Source organism: Zonotrichia leucophrys, chromosome 19 (assembly GCF_028769735.1).
Source record: "Zonotrichia leucophrys gambelii isolate GWCS_2022_RI chromosome 19, RI_Zleu_2.0, whole genome shotgun sequence".
NCBI classification, from domain to species: Eukaryota; Metazoa; Chordata; class Aves; order Passeriformes; family Passerellidae; genus Zonotrichia; species Zonotrichia leucophrys.
This window is the reverse complement of record NC_088188.1, coordinates 6,845,160-6,862,120: the sequence shown is the minus strand read 5'-3', so window position 1 is coordinate 6,862,120 and position 16,961 is coordinate 6,845,160. Positions and strand designations below refer to the sequence as shown.

Here is a 16,961-nt window from a genome sequence, read left to right as displayed (position 1 = left end):
ATTACAGCCCCATTTGGGGTTTCAGGGAGGAAGTGGAGTAGATTTGTGGCAGCTTTAGCTGTTGGGGTGCCATTGATGCCACTTGAAGTCTCTGTCACCGAGCTTTTGGTGGCAGCCTGCAGGGTTGCCTGTGGACCTGACACTCATTCTGCTTCACCTGCACCCACTGTGGATCTGGGGAAACAGATCTGGGAATTACAGTTTGCTCTGATTTGGGCAGTCTGGATCTCTCTGCCTGCTCTTGTTGGTCTGGGGCAGCTCGTATCTCTATTTTTACTATGCTCTGCAACTGCAGGGACAGAAATGACCTAAGTGTCACTCCATCCTCCAAAAACATCTCTTTCCCAATAAGTTTGTGTCTTACTGTGCATTACCAGCAGCACAGACGTAATTACCAGCTCAGCTCAGAAGTAATGGTGCCCTGTGGGCTCCAGAGCAGATTTGTTGCTCCAGCCCTCACTTCAGCATATTTTCTACAAAATGTTTTCCTCGTAGTGCCAGGATGGGCTCAGACACTGAGTGGTTTCCTTATTGCCCATCACTCAAAACATTTACAAGTTTCTGTTTAAACACCCCAAAGAGCTTTGCCCTTTGATTGTCCCTTCACCTTGTGACAGGGGTAGCCTGGGGTTTGTCCCCACATCCTCTGTTAGCCCTGGCCACTGGCTCCCTGCTCAGGGCAAGCCAGAGCTCCCAGCCTCCCAAGGAAAGTGGTGAAAAGGCACAGAGAGAAAGTTTCTCCTGATTTATGGTGCTTTCCTCTTTTGTCCTACAGTTAAGCTCTTAAGAGCCTTTGCTGGTGCATGTTCAGGGGTCTTGAGCAAGCACCCACCTGGATGTTTGTCTTTCTCTGCTGGAGGAGCCTCCTGGGAATGAGGCTGATGAGCTCATCCACGGAATGAACTTTCAGGACTGGGGGAGTTTTGTGCATTTTATGAGTTTAATGATGAGCTGACAACACCCATGGTAGCTGAGCTGGAGCTGTGTGACAGCAGCCCTTCAGTGTGGGTGTCCTAATGCTCTTACCTGCACAGAGGGCAGCTTTGCAGGCTGTACCAGGGCTGAGCAGTGTTGGGGTACATTGGGGCACCTTTATGAGCTGGTGGGCACACAGTTAATGATTGCAGCAGCACAAGATGTTTGATGGACAGCTGTACCTGCCACAGCTCAAGTGCAGGAGACTTTTTAGTGTATTTTGGCTGTTAAATGTTGTGTGAGGAGCTTGTAGCCTGCAGCAAGAGCTGCTGGTGGCACTGGGAAGGGCTGGGACCAAGCCTGGCCACAGCCACCACAGAGCACTGGTCCAGCTTTTGGAGCCAGTCTCTGAATACACCCTGAAATATGGGATGCTCATCACCTTCATCATCACAAGCACTGCAGCAGATGTTTTAAGCTTTGCCTGTTTTGGAGGGGGTCAGGATGTAGCTTTTGCACCAGCTCAGTTTGGGGGTCACTGTGAGCACAGTGAGTCCTGGGGGCTGCCCACTCAAATTGTGGGGGGTCCATGCTGAAATGCCCAGAGATTTTCACCACCCAGACTCAGATGTGGTGGCTGGACCACCGTGGTCTTGTTGTGTGTCCATTTCAGACAAGAAGGGAAGACTCTCACAGCATCTCACCCGAGTGCAGGGGGAGGGAGTGCAGGGAAGATGACTGTAATTTCTTGGACTGGACTGTGGCCAGAGCACTGGGACTAACACTCCTAATTGTGGGAAAGGCTTCATGAAAGAGATTTACTGTCCCAGAGTGGTCACATCTTTAGTTTTATGTTTCCTCCGAAAGCTGACAGCCCCTGTAGTACAGCACTTCCTACCACTGCTCTGCAGCACCAGCTCAGCCTGGCTCTGTGAGCAAAGCACCCTCTTACAGCTACCAGGTGCCTTTGGTGCTACCCTGGGTTACCCTCCACACTGGGTATCAGATGTGAACTCCTTGACAGCTGTAAGAACTGTCAATCCAGCCTTCAGATGTTTCTCCTATTTTTCCTGTATTTTCTTGGTGCGTTCTTGTCTTTTTTGGATGTTTTTGACCTCCCACCCCACTCCTCTAAAATGATCTGTCTTTAAAACCCCACTATTTAATTCTGTGCACCTCAGGTGTTTTGCTAGCTCAAGATTAAATGTGATCTCAGTGTCTTGCTCTAATCCTCTTGCTGTTTGCTCAGAATCCCTGCTCTGCCACATCTGGGCAGCTGAGCTCCCAACACTTCCATGCTGATGTCTCCAGCAGAGGTGCCTGGCAGCTGGGGGGCTCTGGGGGCTCTCCCTTCTTTACTCAGCCCTGGGGCTTCACCCACCCCTTCAGAGTCAGTAGCTGTGAGTTTGTAGCAATCCTCTGCCTGGTTTGGGGCAGCTGTTCTCAGGTGGAAGCTCTGATGCTGCAGTAAGCCAGGGAGGAGCATCCTGCACAGAGCAAACTGCACTGATGGGTACAACCCAGTGAATGTGTGGGTTCTCCTCAGCCAGCCACTCCCCCACACCCTGGGAGGGTGTGGATGGGGAGTAGAGGGAGTTGGGAGGGCAGAGGCTTCCCTTAAGGCTCCAGCCCCCTGTGAGAGCTCTGGGGCAGGCTGGCATGTCCCAGGCACTGCTGGCCTCCCCAGCCTAGCCCAGGCTGGCTCCAGGCAGCTCCCTCGAGCCAGCTCCCCGCTGCTCTCAGCAGCCTCAGAAGTGGTTTCTGGCTGGGGGGATTTGCTCTCACTCTGAGCCAGCTCTCTTTGGAAGAGCTGTGGTCGTGTGGCATCTCCTCGAGTAACAGTTCCAATTAAGCTCTCTTGACAAGCTGTTGTGTGACTGTGAAACTAATGGGAGGAGCCCCCTCCTCAGCTGCTGAGGTTAAAACTCCAGCAGGGACAGAGATCAAACATGCAGCTAATTACCCTTTTAACACTTAAACATCCCCTCCTCCTCAGGGGAAGGCATCAGCCCCCAGCAGCAGCTTCTGTGCTGGGAGCCCTGAGTGCCAGCATGGCTCAGCACAGCCATGGGGTTGGGCATGGTGTGGGCAGGGGGGCTGCAGCCTCTCCCCACTCCAGAGCAGCCACTCACCACCTTTTTCCTCCTTAAATGGAACAATTGTGTCTGGGACAGATGTAAATTAGGGAATTGCTCACCCCTGCCCCTCGTGGGGATGCAGAAAGGGAGGCAGTGAAGGTGAACCCAGATGTGACCCAAACCCTGTGTGTCTCCTAGAGTGCATCTCTGAGGATTGCCGCTCCGTCATCCAGGAACAGGCCACGGCCCTGGGGCTCTCCATGTTTGCCCTCCTGGTGAGGAGGTGCACCAGCCTGCTGAGGGAATGTGTGCCAGGTAAGGGCTCAGCAGCAGGGTCCTTGCAGGGGCCCACGAGGCAGCCTGGTGGGGGTCAGGCTGGTTTTTACATCCCTTCTTCTCTCTTGGGGTCTCAGGATTCTCCCTCAGCATCCCAAGCTCTGCCCAGGTTTCAGCTGCAGGAAACCTGGTGTGTGCAGACAGAAATGTTTGGAAGAAAGGGATAGACTGAGGCCATCCTTTCTGCCAGCAGCTGGGAAACTTCCCAAACTGGGACCTGGGAATCCTATCTCTGTGATTGGTGCAGTAGCACCCTGCTGCCCTCAAGAAAAGGGATCACAAACACCCTGGCTTGCTCTCCAGAGCAGCCCATGGAGGGAGAACAGATCTGTCTTTGTGCTTGCTGTGGGTTGTGGCTGTTCCCTTGTGCTGGGATGTTGGGATCTGTGTCATACTTTCCCAGTCCCTGCCTGAGCCTGGCTGTGGTGAGCTGCCTCAGCTCTCACGTCTTCTATTTGCAGTTCAGCCACAAGAGATGGAGCAGGAGGATGAGGAGGACGACATCAAGGTCTCTGCCTTGCCTCAGGACCTGAAGGAGCTGCTGCCCAGTGTGAAGGTCTGGTCGGACTGGATGCTTGGCCACCCGGACACCTGGAACCCTCCTCCAACGGCTCTTGAGCTCCCCAAACAGTACGTGCACCTCTGGTTTCTGCTCCCTCCCTGAGCTCCTCATGCTTCCCCCTTGCTCATGCTTTACTGCTGGCTGTGGCACCCAGGCAAGGCCCACTGCCCAGGGAATGTCGGGAATTTGTCACCCTTGGTGACACAGTGACCTCTTCATTGATGTGTGAGTGGGGCTGGAGGGTGCCTGCTGGCTGCCCTGTGTTTCCATGTGTTAGAAGATGACTTATGAGGTGGATTTTGACTTTCTGCTTGGGATGTGCATCTGGTTTTGTTGGGATCCCCTTCCTTTAGGTGTTCAGCTGGACAGGCAGGGCCCTCCTCTGGACCAGAGGGAACTCCATTTCCAGCATAAGCATTTCATTGCCTTTTTTTTGACTGAGTCAGGCCAACCTTGCTTGGGCTGGGCTAGCCTGGAGCAGCTTGCCTGTTCCTGGAGCTCCAAAATTCACCTCCCCTCTGCTTCAGAAACCACTTGTCCCTACCCTACAGCACCCAAAAGGGTTAATTTTCTAAACTGGCCGATTTCAGCCCATTAGTCCATAATGCGGACTAGGCAATTTGCATATTTTTGGACAGAAAATTGAGCGAAGGGGCCAAGTATGGAGTATGCAAACGGCCTCTGAGCATGCTCTGTAGCTGCCTTCCCGCAGGATTTTCCATCTGCCTCCGGTACTCCGGATCCAGAGCCTGAAATCACGTCTTACTGTTAATCCAAAGGAGCCAGAACCCTGGGTGATGGGAAGGAGCATTAAGAATAATCCAGCAAAGTGGCTTAACCATTAATGGGTCCCCTCTCCGTGCGTCAGGTCCAGTCCCGCTCTCCTGGTTTATTGCCTCTTACTCCAGTTCTTTTTCATTTGGCTGAGGAAATGGAAATCTCACACAGGAAGTTCTGGGCCTCATTTTGTGGAGATGGAGTCTGTTTTCTGTTTGTCGGCTGCTCGGTGTGGGACCGCTGCCTGCTCATGTGAACTGCTGCCCATCTTTGGGCAGGAACTCAAACTGGGATCCATCACGTGAGCCTGGCTGCACCAATCCCCCCTTCCCCTAGCAGGGAGCGCCGAGCCCTTGGCCAGGGGCAGCCTCAAGATGGAATTTGTGATTGGATTCACTCAGCCAGCGCTCGGCGCCTGCCCTGGGACCAGCTGCTCCCCCTCCTGTGGGGCACAGGGCTGTGACAATTTCCCCCTGAGGTGATGGAGCAGGTGCAGGCTCCTGCTCACCCCTTGGGGTGGGAGAAGTTGCTGTTGGTGGTGGTGGTGATGGTGATGGTGGTGGCAGCCCACAGCAGGGCTCTTGGAGGAGTCGTGGGCATAGATTGGCGGCTCTACTCCACAAGATCCTGATGTGTTCAGTGGAGGAATGAGTATCTCTTGTCTTGCTTGGCCTCTCCATGGAGGGTGTCCCTCTTGTCCCACCATGCCCATCCTGTCCCCCATGTTGGCTCCTAGCTCCTCCACTCTTTGGCTCTCATGGAGAATCTGCCTTAACCATGCTGCTCTTCCAGCCCAGACCACTTGTATGGATGGGTGTTGGTGGTCCAGGACTCTGGGACAGCAGTGGTTGAGCTTCCATGGAGATGCAGGTACTGATGAACAGCAGGGAACCAGCTCTGCTCTTGGGCATGACCTGGAATTTGCAACATTTGCCCTGGGGATAGGAAAAGAAAAGGAGAGCACTGGGTTAGTGTTTCAGTTCTTTATTGACACAAGCCTGCTGGCTGCCCTGGGGCTCTTCAGGAACCAGGTAGAGCCACCGAGTCCAAGGGTTTAGATAGGAACAGCTTCAAAGAAGTTTAGAAGTAAAACATGGGTCAGAGCAGCAGGCGTGGTGGAGTAAGCCAAGGTTTATGGGCAGGGTGAGCTCAGGAGCAGGGAGAGCACGTGAGGAGCAAGTGCAGATGCCAAGTTAGAGCTGAGTGAGGGGCCTGGGCCATGTCACACATGCTCCTGCCTCTGGGACGTGCTGTGAGATCCACCACTGCCAGCAGAGAAGCTGGTTGGATACTCTTAAACCACTTTCCTTGTCTCTTGAGGTGGCATGGGCACAAAGAAAGGATGTAGAAATCCCCTGAAGCACAGCAGCGCCCTGCAGAGATGCCATGAACGTGCTAAAGCTTCTGGAAAAAACAGGCCTCATACCCACCTGGAAGCCCACTCAGAGCCCAGAGCTCGCATCAAATGCAGCTCATCCAGGGCCAGAATGCTGGGCTGGGCTCGTGGCCAGCAGGGCAGCTTGGCAGGGCTCAGCCAGAGCTTTGGGCTGGGGCTGTGCGTCCCAAGGCCTCTCTTGCCATGTTTGCAATCGCTCCTTCTTCATATGGGAGAGAGCTGGGGGACTTTGAGAACGTCTAAACTCAGCCCAGCTGTGGCAGTTGGTTTATTGCTTTCAGCTGGTACTTGAACCCGGGTCCTGGTCTTGGAGTCTTTCCCAGGTTTAATCCCCGGAGCTTTCTCTGCAGCTGTATGACACTGCGCTGACCCCGAATGAGGATAGGAAAATAGAAACGGTGCCAAGCCAGAGTCTCTTTTTCATTTGGAGTCTGGCTGTCTGCCCATGACCAGGGTTACATAATGGGAAACATAGCTGGGGCTCTGGAGAGCCCGCGTTTCACCACGCTGCCCAGACCTTCGCGTTCTGATGCTATATATCTTCCTAATTGTAGCTCGGATGCATTTATCACACTGCTGGATTTGAGTCCTTACAATAAAAAAAAAAAAAAGGCAAAAAAAAAAAAGCAAAACCAACCCCACACCAAATTCCTCAGCTCGCTGCTTTCCCCCTTGGACAGAGGCGGAGGGAAAGGTGTGAGGGGTGAGCGCTGCCGAAAGCCAGCAGATGGATGTGAGCCATGCAGGAGTGGGCTCTGTGGAGTGGGATGAGAGGCTCAGGAGGCTGTGTCTTCAGGGTCCTTCTTCTTGGTGGGAGCTTGGGAATGAACCCTGCTTCCTGGCAGGCAGCCTCTCCCTACCTGGGGGCTCAGCAGTCTTGAATTCAACCCAAGCGAGAAGCTGCATCTTTCCCCAAATCCTCCCTTCTTCTTGGTCTGGTGCACTCCTGCAGCTCCTGGCCACACTGCATGGCCATCACGGCTCAGGGGATGCTCTGGAACAGATTTTCAGTTGTTGGACTTCCTAACTACCTCTCTGTGTGAATTTGAGAGGTGAAAGGTGTCCTTCCTATTTTGGAAGAGGGGCTCAGCGAGCTTTCCATGACTCTTTCCTCATGTCTTTCCAGAATAGGAGCTAAACTTAACCTTGGACATCTCTGCTTCAGTGCCTCAGGAATTGTGTCTCTGAACCAGGTGTTGCCAGGTCTCCTAGCAGCAAGCAGCTGTCACTCCTGTACCTTAAAATTAATTTCTGTCTTCATGTTTCATGGCAAACCTTGTGTCGAGTTCTCTGCACGTGGTGGTTTAAGGCAGTTGGAGAAGCATTTTTGAGACCACATGTCCCCAGGAGTGAATTGCAGAGATTGGGGTGTAAAAGCAGGGATTCTGGGAAAAAGGGAGCAGGGGGCTTCCCTAAGGCAGAGATATTGGCAGCAGATGGGTCAGAAGGTGGATCTCCAAGGAGGCTGCTGTATAAGTGACTCCATCCCCTTTTGGGACGTGTGGCTGGGAAGAAGGTGAAGAGGGCTGGGCAGAGCTGCTCCTTGCTCTGTTCTGTTGCCACAATTAATCCACTGCTAAATGAAGCACAAGGACTGGTGGGGAAGCCACTGACTGGACACACAAACAGCTGCAGGGCTGACCCTGGCAAATCCATGCTCCTTCCACACGGGGCCAAGGGCCTCTCAGTTTGTGGAGACTGTCTGCAAGCATTTAAAAATGGTTAATTTAAACCAAGTATTAAATTAAATCCAAAAGCTGTGAGCACATTCTAGAGCTTACCTTCCCAGAGAGATGTGCCAGATTGCTCTCATCACTTCGCTCTCGCGGAGAAGTGTCACTGAGATGGCAGCTCCCACTGGGAGGGATGGACAGAGTCTTGCACAGAGGTGCCAAGACATTGCTGGAGTTTGCTGGAGACTAAATGGAAAATCCCTTTTGCAGATCCCATCCTCAGTAACTCTGGCCACCAGAGTTTCCCTATCGAGACATCAAAGCCAGGGTTCAGAGGTGTCTCAGTAGGGTAAACCTGGCTGAGATTGGAGATAAAGTCAACCAAAAGAGAAGCCAAAAGTCTCTGTGGAGAAGGGGGCTGTGGCAAAGCAGGGGCTGGCTGGGAGGAGACTGCACCTCTCCTGGGTAAAGGAGCTCAGAAAGTGGGTTCCTGGGAGAGGAATGGGTTTATGGATGCCTGGCTGGCCAAAGGGACCATGTGCAGGGCAGAGTGGGGGAAATCACTGATGCACAAGGGCTGTGACCACCTCATCCTGCTCTGTCTGAGCCCGCACCAGGGCTGCTGAATGCCTTTGGGAAAAACCCCCATGGCCAACCCTTTTTACTCCTTGCAAAGGAGCCGCTTTTAGTTCAGCTTCCCGTGGTCCAGGAGAGAGGAAAGGCAGGAGGAGGAGGATGCAGAGCAGCTCATCCATCCTGTGGGCACTGGCATGCAGCAGTGCCAGCCCCGGGAGCAGCAGCCCGAGGCGTTTGCCATCTGCACGGCAGCGCTGGGAACACAATGCAGGGCTTCTTCTGCGCCGCTTCCCGGGTTTGTGCTGCAGCTGTGCAGCTTGGATGTTAGTGTTTAAACAAGCTGGTATTACACAGGAAATGGCCACCTCCACAGGCCCCCGCAGGCTTGTAACGTGGGGTCATTGTGCTTGATATTAATCACCAGGCAGCGCGCGCCCCCGGTGAGGATGGCGGGGATTCGGTGAGCATCAGGCTCACCCTGGCATCCTCTGCTCTCTCTGTGCTTTTTGCCTTGTGGTGATGCCCATCTGGGCATTGTCTCTGCCAGGAGCCCTCCCCAGCCTCGTTGGGGCAGTGCTCAGCCCCAGGGCTGTGGTCCAGCTCGCTGCGCTCTCGCCGCTGCCTGGCCGGGCCGTGTCCGTCGGCGTTGCAGCTGGGCTGCGCTCACACTGACAGCTACATTAAACCTGGAATCCTGAGGCAATAAAAAAGAAATTAACTCTTATTTTTTTTCCCGTCCTAGTGGAATAAGCAAATGTAAATGTGTCTGTGGGGAAGGGAATGAACCCCCGTTCCGAGGAAAGACCTCGCGCTCACCCCCTTCTCGCTTCCTCGGTTAAAAGCTCTGGGAGCCTCGTCCCCGTACCTAGAGCTGCGTGCCTGGGCTCAGTGTCAGTAATTTGGGGCCTCCCTCCTCACAGGGACGGTGAAGCCGTGGCACTGTGTGTGCACAGAGCTTCCAGGCACCTGGAGCTGCCTGGGCTCTGCACAGAGGCTCCTGCACTGCTGCATCGTGGGGGTGACATAAGCCAGAAATGCTTGGGGGTGGCCGTGAAGTGGTCCTGGGCAGTGGGGAGAAGGAGCCTGACAGGACTCACAAGTGTTGTGTGACCTTCCAGGGCAAGTGCATGTCCCAGCAGGAGATTCCCAGGGCTGTAGGTGTCAGTGGGAGCCGTTTGTCCTTGCTGGCTTTGCCAGCAGTGGCAGCTGGTGAATGATGGTGATGGTGGCAGTGATGGGAGATGAGCTGCAGAGGAGGAGGGGGTGGCAGAAAATGGTCAGAATTGATCTCTGCAGTGCTGCCTCTGCCATCACAGGAGAAAACCAGGGAAAAATGCCAGCACTACTTCTTTCTTGGCTTTCTGAAGGCTCTGCAGGGTGCTGCTGGGGTAGCAGTGCAGTGAGAGCTGGCTACCCAGGGAGCCAGCACAGTCTGAGGTTTGACTGAAGTGAGCCCAGGGTGGGAATCTGTCACGTCCAGGGCAAATGGGAGATGTGGCAAGGCACTGTCAAGCTGTAGGTGAAGGATGAAGTGACAGGGGCTGCTCTCACACTCAGGGTGGTGAGGGGTGCCCTGCCTGGGGGAGAGGAAAGGGAGCTGCTGGGCTGGCTGCCTGCAGGGGCATTAGCAGTGCCAGCTCAGTGACTGTTCCTGTGGCATTTTGCTGCCTTTGGATGCCAAGCCCTGTGGAGGGAGATGCTCCCTGTGCTTTATCTGTGCTGATACTCCTGCCACCACCACCCTGGCCCTGCAGTGAATCCCAGCCCAGCCCAGCATCCTGCCACTGCCCTCTGCCTCCCTCTCACCCTCACTGTCATCATCATCCCCTGCCTGCAGCTCTGTTTTATGGGAATATGGGCGAGCTCTCTACGATGTGTTTCTTTCCCTTCTCCTCCAGCATGGCCCCATACACCTGGCTGTCCCAGCCCCCTGGAAATGTCCCCTGCATCTCTGCCTGTCCCCAACACCCCAGTGCTCTCATTCCCCAGCAGTTTTGGGCACTTTTCCCATTCTTCTCCCTGCTGATGCCTCTGCACCTCCTTCATCCCAGCGAGCCCTCGTGGCCATGGGGCCCCACCAGTGCTATGTGACTGGCCTCAGGCAGCCAAGCCCAGTTGCCAGCAGGGCACTGGGGGAGGCTGAGCCTCCCAAGCCCTGTGCATCTCCCATGGGCAGAGCTTGCCTTGGAGGTGGCCCAGAGCAGCCCTATCACATCCGGTGCTTGTCTCTGCTGCCTGGGCCGGAGGATAAACTATCAGGGCTGTGGGGCAGTGGATCATTCCTCTTATTATTTTCTTCTTTTGCAGATAGGGGTCGTGGAAAGTTCAGTTCCTTTTAACCCTCGCAGCTCTGTTTATTTTCCAGCTGGTAGCACAAACGCAGCGTTTCCCATTACATCACAAAGGGCCTCGGACAGATCCCTCCGAAAAACGTGTTGCAACTGTTTATTTTTTTCCATATTTAAACATTTCTGACAGCCAGACCTGGCTGAGCCAAGCGATGGAGCTTTGTGAATGAACCCAGCTCCTGGTGTGTCTGTGAGCAGAGGGTTTAGAAGGACCTCTCCTCCTTTGCAGGACGTGGGCTAGGGCTGGCTCAGGGACGCGGGCGACTCTGCCTTACATGTGTGCTGATTACGTGCCGGGCTTTGATTAATGGCTCCTCATTCTGCCTGGCTCCCAGGACGCTCTTGAAAACAAGATGTTTCATTTCAGTGTGCTTTCCTGGTACATTGATTCCCGTAAATAACCCAGTGCAGACTCTGTCCACCTGGAGCAGTTCAAAGAGCAGGGGGCCTCCCTCCAGCCCTGGGCTGCCTCGGCCCGCACCGGTCACTGCTGCACCCCTGGGGATGCTGGATTCCCTCTGCTTTCCTCCAGAGGAGCAGCCCACCAGAAGCACATCAGCCCCAGTTTCCCCTATTTCCTACTTAAATCCCAGTTTACATCTTAAAAAAACCCCAATCTGAGTGTTTGTAGGAACAGGAGGGGGAAATGCAGTGCGAGGCAGCCTGGTCAGCTGTAGTACCCCCATGCTTGTTGCTTGATACCCTGCTTTCTCCACACTGGCTCTCTCTGGAGTGCTGGGCCTTCCCTGGGTAGTGATGTGTGATGGATGTTTGCACCCTGGACATCACTGCCACTCTGGGAACGTGAGACATGAGAGTTGAAACCCATAGCCAGAAGCAAAACACGGCTTTGACCGCTCATGGCTGGGTTTAGCTGTGAAATCTGTGTGGCTGCAGAGAGATAAGAGCTGTGTGAAGGAGAGGATGCTCCAGGCTGGGCTGGAGCCCCCCAGGGTGAATTGGAGCCCTCCAAGAGCCCCTTCAGCCCCGACAGCATTGCGGGTGTTCACTCTGTCCGTCCAGCAGGCTTTAAAATTGAGTAACACCATCTGGAACGGGCTGGGCTCTGCTCCCCGCGGGCAGAGGTGGGCAGAGCAGCGGGAAAGGACGTCCCAGGAGCTGTCCCCATGCAGGGGCACGGTGGTGGCCGGGGTGAGGGTCACATCCCCGGCCCTGGCAGGGTCGGTGCCAGCGCAGCTGCGGCGGGGCCGGCCCCGGGGCAGGGCAGCAGCAGCAGCAGCGGTGCCGCGCTCGCCTCGCCTCACCTCTCTGGTATTCGCTGCAGCATTGCAGGCAACTCCCAACGCATTCCAGCCCTGAATTGCTCACGTCTCTCCTCGTTCTCCCAGGGTCTCAGTAGATGTGTGGGCGACGCTGGCTGACTTCTGTAACATACTGACCACAGTGAATCAGTCGGAGGTGCCCTTGTACAAGGACCCAGATGACGACCTTGCCCTGCTTAGCCTGGAAGAGGATCGGCTGCTCTCGGGCTTCGTTCCCCTGCTGGTCGCCCCCCAGGAGCCCTGCTACGTGGAGAGGACCTCGGACAAGGTCAGCAGTAGGCCAAACATCCCCCCTCGATTCCTCCAGACTTTTATTCTTGGGAAGTTTTCTGTGCAAACGGAACACGATTAAGTCATTGAGAAGGGTGTTAAGGGAAAATATCGACCTTTCAGCCGCTGACATCCAGCTCTGTGTCATGAAAACCCCTCTCGACTTCCTCTGGTGTGTGTGTGCTCGCTGGCATGTTGTATATACGATCATTTCCTCACTTGTTTAAATAGTGCAGCTTGTGTTGGCAGAGCTCTCGGTGCACTCCAAATGGTTTGCATCATGCTTAAAGCACCCTCCCCCTCCCCCCGGCCACAAAACTCTGCCTTAGGAAGGCAGCCAGGACTTTTTTCCTTCTCTAAAGAGGAGAGTGATAAATAGGTGACTAGAGAGAAGCAGACACCATGTGTTAACGTACAAAAGGCTTTTAGGAATATGAAGCATTCCCCACTGCCCGCTCTCTATTTTCCTTTCTTTGCTCTAGGAGCCCATTCTAGGCTGAACTTTCCTTTGGCTGTTTGTTTTTAGAATAATGAAATCAGTTCCCTTGTTGATGTGGGGTTTTGGGTCTGCTCTCTGCCACCACCTGGCCAGGAGGGATCTGGGGGCTGCACTTGGAGAATGTGTGTGAGCCTGGCGGGGGATGGAGGAGGCACAATGGCATTTGTCATTTGTTTTGCACGCCCTTGGAGGCACGGCAGGATGAGAGTGGCTCTCAACAGTTTCCTGCTCGGAGGCAGAGCTGCAGCTCCAGGAACGTGGCTCATCTGGGAAGCTGCAGGGTCCCCTCCCTGAGGGGCTGATGCTCCAGGAGGAGAAGTGGGGATGCAGAGCAGGTTTCTGTGGAGAGCCTGCGTGTGACAATGGCAAGGTGCCTTTCCCTTGTGCCACTTCTTCTTCGTGACATTGTCCTGAAATGACAGTGAGAAATTCAGGACCTTTCTCACAGAGGGACCCGAAGGTGCAAATTTCTGTTTCACTTCTCTGTCTGCTCCAACCTGTGCTCACAGCACTGCCTGCAGCACAGACTTCCAGTAAAACCAGGAGCCCTCTCAGTTTGGGGAAGCAGCTTAGTCCAGGAAGTGTCTGTGGAAGCATGAATTTTCAAGGCTCTATTTGGCAGGGTTAAAATAAGAAGTGTGCAGTTGCCCTTGCTGCCCTAAGGTTTGCCCAGTGTGCGTGGTGGCCTCAGGGGATTCTGCAGGGGACAATCCAGGTGTCCCTGTACAGAGATTCTTTTCCCAGCAGCCACAAACCAGAGCCCCCAGCAGGCAGGTGAGGTGGCTGAGCAGCTCTGGTGCCCTGTAACTTGTGGGAGGGGGTCAGTATTCCCTGAACTCTAACCACACACCAGTTTATTTGGAGTGCCATCTACCTGCCCTGCCAGGCACTTGCACTCATCTTTGTGTCTTTGTCCTGTAGCTACACCTGAGCTACCCAGCTGAGCTCTCCCTGCCCCAGCTCCCTTTGGCTCTGGTGCTTTGTGAAGAAACTGCACAACTCCACAGGTGGGAGTTGGTGCTCTCACAGCACAGCATCAGCCACCCAGGAACTCAGGAATATCAGGCATGGTGTTATCTCAGTTCTGCTGAAAAAGCAACGCTGATCCCAGAGGGAAACAGCCTGCACCCCTTTATTTCCTTCTGATCAGTGTTTTTATTGATGGTCAGACAGGTGAAACAGCAAGTGGGCATGTTCTGTGCAGAGGACACCTGAGAGGAGGAAGGAGAGGACAGTGAGTTAGCAAAGAGAGCTCAAAGCCCTGATTTCCAAGAAGGGCCTGGGTGAACTGAGGCTTTTTAGTCTAAAGGAAATTCTGGGAAAAGGCAGAGAGGAGAACAAGGTGTCCTCCAGCTCCATGCTGAAAAGCACAGGAAGGAACAGGCAGAAATTGTAGCAAAATAAATTAAGAAACTTCAGGAAAGGTTTCATATCTTTGGGTAGTTCAGCACTTGAGAGCAGCCTCCTCAGTGAGTCTTGAGGAACTCTCCAGCCTTGGAGATTTTAAAAGCAAGCAGGGTGACTCTCAGGTACAGCTTGGTCTGAGGTAAACACCTTGGAATTGAAGGCAAAGTGACCTCTTTGGGTGAACTCAGCCCATTTTCTGCCGTTTGGAAATGCTCTAGGAAGAGACTGCAGTGGCAGCTGCGTCAGTACAGTCAAGTGACTGCCCTGTTCCACAAATGTTATCCCTCTGCAGCATTAATGAAGGAATTGTTGGGCTCTGCAGGAATGGGGTACTGCAGAAGGCACTGCAGAGCCAGCCAGGACCGAGAGGCACAAACCCACATGGGACTGACTGTGAGCAAGATACAAAAAGGCACTTTCTAGCAAAGAATCCCCCAACCCAACCTAAACTTGTGTGCCATCTCCACTGCACCATCTGCTCCTTGTCCTCCCATGCTGAGCCCAGGTGGATCCAACTCCTTGGCAGTTCATCAGTTTAAGGTTGGACAGGACTTGGAGCAGCCTGCTCCAGTTAGTAGAAGGTGTCCCTGTCCATAGCAAGGGCTTGGAACTGGGTGATCTTTAAGATCCATTCCAACCCAAACCATCCTGAGCCTCTGGATGCATCTCTGGGCTGTTTGCAGTGGAAGGTCTGTGCTGAGCCTGGTGGCATTTTGGGATCTGTATCCCTGAGCCTCCAGCAGGCAATGGCAGCAGAGCAACTCTCTCTGGCACTGATTTTTTTCCCATACTGATTTTTCATTGCTTTTTAGCAGGAGTTATTTTTTGCACCAAATTTCTTTCTGTTGTGTTCTCAGTCTTGGCCCAGTTTTCAGCCCAGATTCTTTGCTGGAGAGGCAATGAGAATGTACTGCTCTTTATATGGCACAATGGGAATGTCTTGTGGGTTCTGGTGTGCCAGAGTGACTGTGGGTCCCTTTTCTACCTCTTGCATGGCTAAGAGGCAGTTTTACTACAAGGATATCTCACCTTGCTTGCTGATGCTCCAAATCCTTTGCCCATTTTTTTACCCTCTAGCTTCTTAATTAATTTGTAACATTTCAGAGGAAAAGAATCTGTTGGAAGGCAGAACCAGAAGGAATTGGGCTTAAAATGGTGTTGGGCTCTTTGCTCTACCAAGAGGGTGATTGTTTTGTAAGCTGCATAGGACAAACACTGTGCTTCCCACTCCTTTTTGTTCTCCACGTCCCATTTAGCAGATGGAGTGCAGAATTCAGCCAGAGTTCCTCAGTAAGTTTTTGAGCATTTGGCCTGGCTCTTATTTTGAGTGAAAACGTTCTGACTCCGTTCGCTGCCATGGAGCCGCGCATTCGAATTCCTGCTGGAGCCAGTGGGACACTTAGAGCTTCCCATCGTCTCTTGCACTGTCATTGGAGCTGTAACCAACAAAAGCTGGCTCTGGGGTGAGCAGAGCTCAGAGTTGTTTTCCTGGGTGTGTGTGTTGGGCACATCTCCACTGCAGCTTGTGTGATGGAACACCACCGACCGTACCAGTCAGCAGCAAACTATGCAGCCTGGTGCCTGAGCTGTCAGCTGTGTCTGCAGCCTCTGCAGCCCAAGGAGACACTGCCAGGACCTCCCTCACCCAGCCTTGGACCCCAGGCAGGAGCAGGGAGCAGCAGCATGGCTGAGTTTAGGTCGGGAAGGGGGAAGGTGGCAACTGTGGAGTCATGGTGGTGGTAATGGAAAACACTTGGGTCCTGGTGATGGTGCGTGGGTGCAGCCCTGGGAACCTGGGGCACGTCCTGGATTCCTCAGCTCTCACTGGATGCTGTTGTCTGGGGAGCATCCTGCTCTGCAGTGACCCCATGGAGCTCGTGGCAGAGCTGGAAGAGGGCTGCAGATATCCCTGGTGTGGAGCAGAGCAGGGAGGTTCTCCTCTCTGCAGGCAGGGATTGCCCACATCCCTGCAAGCTCTTCATGGGCTCAGCGTGTGCATCCCCCAGCACTCCCTCTGCCACATGCCCCAGCCATGGGCAGATGTGGAGGAGAAAGTGTTAATGTCCCTTCCCACAATAAACCTCTCTGCATGGGGGGTCCTGAAACTTGAGCCTGTCTCTCCTCCCCCAGCCCTGACACACGTTAATAAAAGGTTTTTAAACGCCAATAAAAAGGCAGCAGCCCCAGCTCACCAGGTCCGGGGCCCAGGGTCCTTGGGAAGGCACTTCACAAATGTGTTTTTTGCATTTTCAGGCTTTTGGCTGGTGAATAAGATTGAGGAGAAATACTCCTTCCCCTGATAACAATACAGTGAGACGCAGGATCAGCAGTGTGTGGATTAAAACCAGACGGTGCATGATTAATACATGTGCTTATAGGGCCAGTCACCGTGGTTCCCTCCTCTCTAACAGAAAGGCACTTTTTTCCCTTTCCCTCATGTGCATGCTCATGTGTGGAGTGGACTCTGTCAGATACTCACCACTCAACTGGTCTCAACCCTGTCTCACCTCACCAGGCAAATGAAAGCCCTAAAACGCGAGGCTCTGAAAATTAATTAGCAATGTTTTACTGCCAGACCTACAAGCTGGGTATTGCGTGGCTCCTCCTGCTCTGGGGTGGCCAGTGAGCTTCCCACACTTGGTGCTGCTCCTTGTTTCACTCACCTGTCAGTGCAGATAGCCTAAATCCCAAGCTTTATTCTCCTTAGAAATCCCAAATCTCCTTCCTCTGCGCTGTCCAGCCCAGGTGGATAGTTCAAATGTGACCCTCTCTCTAGTTGCCCCAACATGCTCAAGACTGGGCAGTAGCTGTTTAGGAGCTAATTATTATTTAGGCTTGGGC

At 53.6% G+C, this 16,961-nt stretch overlaps 1 protein-coding gene across 3 annotated transcripts in view; it reads left to right on the top strand.

The window, feature by feature from the left end:
• SMG6 (SMG6 nonsense mediated mRNA decay factor) overlaps window positions 1-16,961 on the top strand; it is a 105,012-nt gene that overhangs the window by 47,304 nt on the left and 40,747 nt on the right. For all 3 annotated transcript variants that reach the window (XM_064729026.1, XM_064729025.1, XM_064729027.1), the window contains exons 11-13: window positions 3,192-3,308; window positions 3,791-3,959; window positions 12,011-12,212. In XM_064729026.1, coding sequence (XP_064585096.1) covers window positions 3,192-3,308; window positions 3,791-3,959; window positions 12,011-12,212 — 488 coding nt within the window. The remainder of the gene's footprint in view (window positions 1-3,191; window positions 3,309-3,790; window positions 3,960-12,010; window positions 12,213-16,961) is intronic.